At 38.5% G+C, this 9,030-nt stretch overlaps 1 protein-coding gene across 1 annotated transcript; it reads left to right on the top strand.

Annotated features, from left to right (window-relative positions):
* Positions 1-5,846: 5,846 nt before the first annotated feature.
* On the top strand, positions 5,847-6,761 carry LOC122064124 (the record flags this gene model as incomplete). Its single annotated transcript, XM_042627840.1, has 1 exon — positions 5,847-6,761. A coding segment is annotated over one exon (897 nt), but the record flags the coding sequence as incomplete, so codon positions are not given.
* Between the last annotated feature and the right edge of the window lie 2,269 nt (positions 6,762-9,030).

The following is a 9,030-nucleotide window of genomic DNA, read 5'->3' as shown; positions in this document are numbered from 1 at the left end:
GGGGGGGGAGTGTAGATCTTTGTGGGTGATTTATGAATGCTAAAATAGGACCTAAATCGAATAAAACTGAAATCAAATTGAGTCGGATTGATTTTTGGCTTTGAAATGTGTACGAAGGTTTAATTCAAATTTTTTTTATATTTTATAGTTTGTATCTTGAACTGAAACAAAATGAATCAAATAATTAAAACTGAACAGATTGATTAATTTATTTTGTAAAGAAGGGGCAAGAAATGGCTTCTAGAAAATAAATTCTTATATGACTATATATTGCAAGAGTTTTTGAGTATGTGTGGCCATTTTGCACATGTTAAAAACTTGTGCAAGTCGACCGTCCTACCTTCCATGCATCAATGCTTATTAAATATTGGGAGAAAGAACGGCGCAAGAGAATGATAGCATTCTTTCTTCCTTAGATATTCAATTATTTCTTCTCTAGTAAGGTCTGAACATTTGCAATACATGTATAGCACTTTACAAAGATACCATTTTCTTTTGGGTAGTAGATAACATTTTTGTAGGAGAAAAATATTATTTTTATTTTTAAAAAAATTATTATTTTTAAGGATTATACCTAATACGAATGATCACCGTCTTGACCATCTTTTCAAGCTTTAGTAGATCGACTTCTTTTTTTAATTATTACAAGATGATTTACATTGGGCAGATAGAGGCCCACTAGGGGCTAAATAGGGGCCCACTAGGGGCTAAATAGGGGCCCACGAGGGGCCAACAAGGAGTTTATTGGATCATACTTATTATTATTTTATAACATACTATTACTATATTCTAAGAAGGTAGGGAGAGAATTTAACAACAATCTTTCATGGACTTACGTTAGAAGACTCCCAACTGCCTAGTTACATGCCACAGAGCTAGAAGCTCTTCCCTTTGTGGAGTTCAGTTGCCATTTTTTGGACATAAAATTGGCCTTGGTCGATTGCAAATTGATTAATACTTTTGCTTTGTTATTGTGGTAATTTTAATTAATTTTTGGGAAAAAGAACCTTGTCAGTCTGGCATAGAGAACACCTTGACCCCTTGAAAAATAAGGGTTGTGTTTGAGCGTCTCCTACGTCAGATTGCTAAGATTTTTCCTCCCTTAATTCTTTCATTGGGATGTTTATTTTATATGGAGTGATCGTTTGAGTTTGAAATTGAATTTGAAGGGTGCATCACCTGCATGCCGTAAGCTAGCACATATTGTGTCTCTCTGTATCATCTCCCCCACTTGAAATAAACCTCACTTCTGCTATATGATTCCCTATCCCGTGCCTCCATTGGTGTCATCCGTTAACTTGAAGAGGTTGAGTTTCCCAAAGTTTGTATAACTATATCAAATGGGATCCCCTCCTCATCTATAAGCATCTTTATCAATGAAAATATAGTTATACACATATCGTAATATACCTGCTCGACGGATAACCTTGACAAGCTTATTTTTTGACATTTTTATCCTTGATTAGTGCAGTAAATTTTCTGAAGGAACTGCTAATTGTGTGTGCCACACACATGGTACCAAATGAATATTACAAGGAAAACTAACAAAGCCCATGCTTTTGTGGAGCCTTTAGTTTTCCACTACTTGGGTTTAATATTTAGTTTGAAAGCAGGGTTTTATTTTATTTTATCTTTTTCTGGTGCAAGTAGGGTTATAGTAGCTATAAGAATTTTCTGCCACTAAATGGTTGCTACAATCATGTGTGTGTATATATATATATATATATATATATATTTATATAGTAGCAAGGGCTCACATATGACATTACTTTTTTTGGGTAAATCACATATTGTACTTTTAAAGAGGAGTTTTAACAGTCGTACTAATTTTTTGGGAGAAAGAATACTACCTGATTGTATTACATACATCCAAATACATAGGGAAGTGGAATTGAGACTATCTGGTAGCATTCTCTTTCCCTAATACTTTCACTGAAAGCAATGAAGAGCACTAAATACCCCTGTGTGAATGGCCCAAGGTGTGCCTAGTGGGAGTCGAACTTAGGACGTTCGAGTTTATGGCTCGTACAAATTTCGTTGTTCACCAACTGTGCTACCCCCCTTGGGTTTGCAATTGTAATAGTTTACTACCACTAAAAGTGTAATCGTTTCAACGCATTCAGCAACAGTTAAATAATATCATCACTAATAACCACTTTCTAATTCAAAAAAATCTACACAGTACACATGGTTTTATAAAACGCTTCAACCAAAACAAATAAATAAAGGAAAATTTATAGTGCCACCCCCTAAAGAATGCCATTAGGAAGACACTCTTCATTATTCCATATTATGCTCACACCCTTTACTGTCAGTATCTATTAAGTGAGGATTTGAAATGACAGTTTTATCCTTTTGACTAAAGCACATGACCCAAAATCCCATCCTCTTATCTTTTTGCCACACAAACACAATCCACGAACAACCTAACCCTTCCTTGTATTTTGATTCTGCTTCCGATTTCAAGAAAAAAATTGGAAACAATGAGGGTGCCGTTGTCGGTTTTGATTCCGATTGTGATTCTGATGATCAAGAAAAAGCTTGAGCTTGCATGCACCTTGTACTGCAAATGCCCACCAAAATCCTCTCCTTTCCCCTCCTTCCCTCTCTGCCTTGACTCCGTCACCGGCGTAACCTCCTCCTCTGTCACATCATCACCTCCTTCTTTATCGTCCCACCATCCACTGACCGTTTCAAACTTTTTGTGGACACAATCTCGGGATTCACACCAATGTTGGATGAGGATCCGGGTTCGGGTTTGAAAATATTAGTCTTGCTTTTCCCTCAAATTATCAAACGGAAAGTCCAAACTCTAGCTAAACCCAAAGTGACTGTAGCAACGAAGCCTGCCATGGCAATCACATGACAAACGCTGCGGAGATCAAGAGAGGATTGAAGATGAAGAGCAACAGAGAGCTTATAAGAAATATGGTAGCCGAAGTAGCAAAGCTAAACCCCATCACACACAAAAGCTGGCCTCCAATCGCTATCCCTGCGAGAGATGTGTAAAGGGTCATCGTCCCTCTGTTGTGGTATTGGTTCTGGTTGGTAATGATCTCAGTGCCGGTGTGGGTCCCTTTTGACATATCTGTTGATCCTCACCTTCTCCCTCTACTTCTTCCTCTGTTTCTTTCTTCTACCCCTTCTTCTATAGGTTCTCTCTCTGCACTCGATTTTATTGCAGACATGGAAGACATCGATGTGTGTGTGTGTGTGTGTGTGTGTGTGTGTGTGTGTGTGTGTGAGAGAGAGAGAGAGAGAGAGAGAGAGAGAGAGAGAGACCTGTTAATTGATCATTCCTTCCACAGATCCACTGGCCGAGCTTTTAGCGCAACCAGTTGCAGTTGCTCATGGCCAGCAATCCCCTTGCCCCTACCTGCTTTCTGTGACCTTGGGCAGACCAGCCCGCCCTATTCAATGGAGCTCAGTGGTAATAGGGTTAGGGGATTAAGAGAGGGTATGTTAGGTACTTCACTTTTTCTAAGGGTATTTTAGTATTTTAAAAAATATATATCAGCTGATGTCAGCATTTAAGATATATTCCGTAATAGAGATTGACGGTAGGGGGTGTGAGCATAGTTTGGAATAATGTAGGGAGTTTCTTTAATAGTGGCATTCTCTAGGGGTTGGCACTGTAAATTTTCAATAAATTAATAAAACACTACAATTTTCATTTAAAAAAAAAAAAAGCTAGTATAGCATTACATATTATGAAGGTTTTATCTAAAATGATTGCAATTGTTAAGTATTTTTAATTAAGGCAGGGATAGGCACACTGCCTCCCCAATGGGCGGCATCAATGGGGGTACAAGACGGGGGTATCATACAAGAGGGATAGGGGATCATTTCAAAAGGAGAAAGAGAGAGATAGACACAACATGTGCTAACTTGTGGTATGCAAGTGGCTTTAGGGTGGAGGTTGGGCATGCCGCTAGCTTTCCTAAAGCTTGTGGCTCAACCAATGGATGGCTGGATGGGAGGATCCTGGGGGTTATTTCCAAAGTGGATGGAGAGAGCTTGACATAGGATGGGCACCCCAACAACGTGCCTACTTTTTTTCAATTTAAAAAAAAAAAAGACTTGACCTAATCTAGTTTAACTTGCCTATATCATTATTCGGTTTTGAAAAAGAATGAATCGAGTTGAAAATTTTGATTTTTTCAATTATGTACGGAGAGCAAATTGGTCTATCAAGGGGGTGCAAATTTGACCTTGTCGACCCAAGCCTACCCTAAGCCCAGACAAGGCTTGGGCTGAGATACCTTGGCCCTAAGAGCGGGTCAAGGTGAGAAAAATCTGGCCCTTAGTTAGGGTCAGGCTAGGGTTGAGCCCAACCCCATCTTCTTTCATCTTCTCCATGGCCTAATTCAGTCCTTATATCTCCCTTCCCCCTCCTCGTGGTTAAAGTCAATCAGAGTTAGCTCAGCCCGACCATAAGGATGGACAAGTTAGGGTTGAATCTTTTAGGTCCTGAGTCTGGGCTAGGCCGAATGTAAGCCCAACTAAAGTGACTCAGAGTTAGGACAGGGGTTTGGCTGCGTTTAGTAACAGAAACGACGTTTCGTGTCAAAAACGAAAATTTCAGTTTCTGTGCCAAAACACCGTTTTTAAATGAAAAAATAATGTTTGGTGAATATGTTTCTGGAATGGTTTCAAAACGCAAGTATTCTCTCCTCTCTGTGCGCGAAATTGTGAAAAATGAAGAGCTAGGGCAGAAGAGAAGTTTATCGGAAACGATATCCCTATAATCCCCCAAATAGTTCATTTTTTATTTTATTTGGAACAAAACTAAGAAGACAGAACAACTATTTGTCGTTTCGTCAATTCCAGTTTCTACTGTTATATTTTTCACTTTTTGTTCTAAAAAAATAAAAACTCGTTTATGATGCACCAAACGTTTTATTCTGTTTTTTTTTTGTCCCAATAAAACGAAAAAACTCCATAAACTTTCCAATAAATCGTTACCAAACACAACCTTAAATCCCGCCCCAACCCAATCCTGTTGCAACTTGCAACCCTTGGTCTATCTATTGATTTTTTTTTTTTTTTTAAGTTGCCAACGACAGCAAATTTGTTTTTAAAAATTTTCAAGGGCAATCCAATTGACATTAAATATTCTATCCGTTATCCCTCCATCTCTCATCCAAAGAAATCTTTTCTTTTTTATAGTTTTTTTCTTGGAAGTTGGGGACTCCTTATTGGGCTGCTCGAAGATTATCAGATGGACCTATGTAAGAGGGGAAAATGATTGCACGTGATTCACCTTTCACCCCATAATGTCAATAGAAGAAAATAGATCCAACGGTATTGCTGTACCAATTGTAGCATATTTATTGTCATAAATACCCCTAGATACTCTTTCTCTTCTTCTTATATGATCGTATGACCCCAATCACACCTTTGGGGGATATGATGCCACCTGATATTGGGAACCAATCCATAAAACATGTGTAGGATTTTCCTTATCAAGGAAAACAATAACGAGTTTATAACCATTTGATGTGGATCAAATTGCCTTAAAAAAATCATGATGTTATTAATCAACGAACCCACCATATTGCGATAGGACTAGCGAGGCACCATGTGCACTCAAAGGCTCAAAGCCTCAAAGCCTCAAAGCCTCAAACCATCTCCAGACTCCAGCTCCGATTCTCAGGGAAGGGAAGATACAGAGAGATGACCTTCGCCCTATTCATCAAGCTCTTCCCCGTCTTCTTCTTTATATCTGTGCATCTAACGGTCACCAGCGGCCGCCACATCATCAACTTCCGGTCACCAAATCTGTTCCCGGAAGGCATCGCGTGGGACCCAATATCCCAACACTTCCTCGTGGGCTCTCTCCATGAACGATCCATCAAAGCCGTCTCCGGCACCGGCACCGTCGAAACACTTATCTTCGACACAGACCTTCCCCCTTACGTTGCCATCCTCGGCCTCGCCATCGACTCAGTCAACCACCGTCTCCTTGCCGTTATCCACGCCATGGACCCTCTTCCCATCTTCAACGCCCTTGGTTCCTACGACCTCCGCACGCGCCAACGTCTCTTCCTCGCACACCTCACCGACCCCACCACCTCCACCCTAACGACGTCACTATCGATCACGCCGGCAACGCTTACGTCACCAACTCCATCGGCAACTTCATCTGGAAAGTCAACGTCGCCGGAGAACCATCCATCTTATCAAGAGATAAGGTCCTCACATCCCAATACATATACCCCGACACACCCTACGCGGCCTTTGGCCTGAACGGCATTGCTTACGTCAGCGAAGGGTATCTACTGGTGGGCCAATGTAACACCGGAAAACTGTTCAAAGTTGACGCCGTTAACGGGACGGCGTCGGTGGTGAAGATAGAGAAGGACTTAATGGGTGGGAATGACGGGATCGCGGTTAGAAGTGACGGCGCTGTGGTGGTTGTGTCGCAGAAGACGGCGTGGTTGCTCAAAAGTAAGGATGGTTGGGGTGAGGCTGAGGTTTATGACGAAATTGGCCTTGATGAGGAAAGGTACCCAACTACGGTTACTGTGAGAGAGGACGATAGGGCTTATGTGGTATATGGGAGGCTGGATAAGGGTATAGCTGGGAACATGGATGTGGAGGAGTTTAGCATAGAAGAGATAGAATGGCCTAGTGTGAATAATGAAGGGACTGTTTGGGTGTATGTTTTGGTTGGGTTTGCCTTGGCTTATTTCTTGTTTTGGAGGTTTCATATGAAAAACATGAACAAGAAAACTACCTGAGATTAAGGATGTAAATTTGAAACCTTTGAAATCGAAACCGTTTACTGAAATTGAATCGAGTTGTTTACATCAAAACCACAAAACCGTTTAGTAAATGGTTCAATTATGGTTTCAAGTTTCAGGCCAATTAGCTAAATGGGTTGAAACCGAACCGAGCTGTTTAACCTGTGGTTTCATACCGAATTGAAATCGTGAAAATCGAACCGTTAAACCATCAAAATCGATCTGATTAACCTGTTTAAAGATTAAATAAGGTGATTGCAAAATATCATTAATATCTCTTTTAATTCAAAGATTGAGTGCTACAAGCCTGTAAGTGATTCTAGAGGTAATTTGGTCATTGTTTGGAATGCCGATTAAATTAATCCAACGCACTAAGTAGAATATATACTGATAAAAATGCAATTTTTGCTTATACCATAGCATATTAAATATATATTTTTCAATATTATAACACATTATTTAAGGGGGGAGAATAAAAAAAATCTCTGTTGTAAGCATTACTTACTGACTTGTTAGATGCGCTAGAGACTATTTTTTATCAAAATATTTTTTTTTGCTTAGTTGTTTGATTGTTTTAACAAACACATAATGGTTTGCATTTCACATTCTAAAGATTGAATTATCACCAAAAGCAAATTTTAGTAAACATGCAAATAAATAGTAAACCGATTGCTAAAAGTCTAGAAACCGTATGGAATAAATCGAAATCGAAACCGTTTAAAATCGTAAAATCGAAACTATTTAAAAACCGTGGAAATCAAAATCATTTACTACATGGTTACGGTTTAAGAAAGTATAACCGTTTAATAAATGGTGCAGTTATGGTTTCAACCAAAATATATGTAAATCGAACCAAACCAAACCGAACCATTTAAACCAAATCCGAACCGATTAACACCCTTACCTGAGATGGGTGGGGCATAAGAAGATTGAGAGAGGTGGTCTCCCATGCGTTTATGCATTGTTAGTACTGTTAATGCTGTTTAGTGTATAGTGTTTAGTGTTGTTCTTGTTTGTGACCTCTTGGAAGCCTGTACACTACGGTAAAGCATTAATCAATTGGATCAACAGCTTTCTTCAATCACTATTTTTCAATAATCCATTTTCACAAAAAAAAATATTATTTTTGCAAGTTTTATTTTATTTTATTATATTTGATGGGAGAAAGTAGACAAAAAAGCTTATAGGAGATGGGCTAACACAGAAGGGGAAAACATCGTCTGTAGAGAGCATCTTCTTTTTGATAAGTGATGTGTATGTATTAAGAATAAAATAATATATAGAGTAAGATAGCCTTAATCTCCTTCTCTGGACATACCAAAAGAAAGGAAAATAAACCCTTTGAAACCAAGCAGAACAGGCCCTGCATTACAAATGGGAATCAAAATCAAAGATTATAATCTATAGTAGATTTTAAACTCCGAATCATCTCTTATCAAATTATTCAGCTCATCTAGAAAATCTTGAGCTTGAATAATAGTCTCTCCTTGGCCTGTTGCATATGATGCCATAAAATCAGCTGGTTTATTTATCCCCCTCCAAACATGCTTGAACTTCTTCCTTGCTTGTGGTTTTGACCTATTCAGAATTTCACTTTTAATAACTCTAGTTTGCCAAGGTCCTTCTATCACACCATTTAAAATATCAATAGTCAATTTTGAATATGACCAAATGGACACCTCCATGATATTCTTTTCAACACAAATGGTGACTCCTCTAAATATAGCCCTTATCTCTTATCAGCCCTCCATATGATGCTCTATCATGTATAAGGGAACCATCACAATGTGATGCTATCATATTCTCTAGTGGCTGAAACCAGCAACAGGCTCTAGGAATCACTGCTTTCTAAGTGATTTTAATTCCCCAAGTTGTTACTAAGAACTGGTTCCTAGGATTGCATTCAACCATAAATCTAAAAAATGAACATTTTAGCTTAACTTTTGAAATTATGGCATCAATAATCTGTGAAGTGGTTCAATTTTTTGATTTGAAGATCCTGAAATTTCTTTCTTACAAAATGTGTTGTACTGTAGCACAGAAAGCTAAACTCCCCACTACTTTTAAAGGATCACTTTCATTAAATTTATTTTTAACCCACAATGTAATTTCCATGACACTATTTGATTTTTTCCCATTTTGAATGCATAAAAGAGATACCTTTCCCTATAAAAGCATAAGTAAACTGACATTCAAAAATAAATGATTTCTACTTTTCATGCTTGCTCAATAGAAAATGCATTGAGGGTTAATATCCATTATCCTTTTGATGAGGTGGTCATTT

This window comes from Macadamia integrifolia, chromosome 2, assembly GCF_013358625.1.
Source record: "Macadamia integrifolia cultivar HAES 741 chromosome 2, SCU_Mint_v3, whole genome shotgun sequence".
NCBI classification, from domain to species: domain Eukaryota; kingdom Viridiplantae; phylum Streptophyta; class Magnoliopsida; order Proteales; family Proteaceae; genus Macadamia; species Macadamia integrifolia.
The sequence above is the reverse complement of the archived record's forward strand: the minus strand, read 5'-3'. Positions and strand labels throughout refer to the sequence as shown.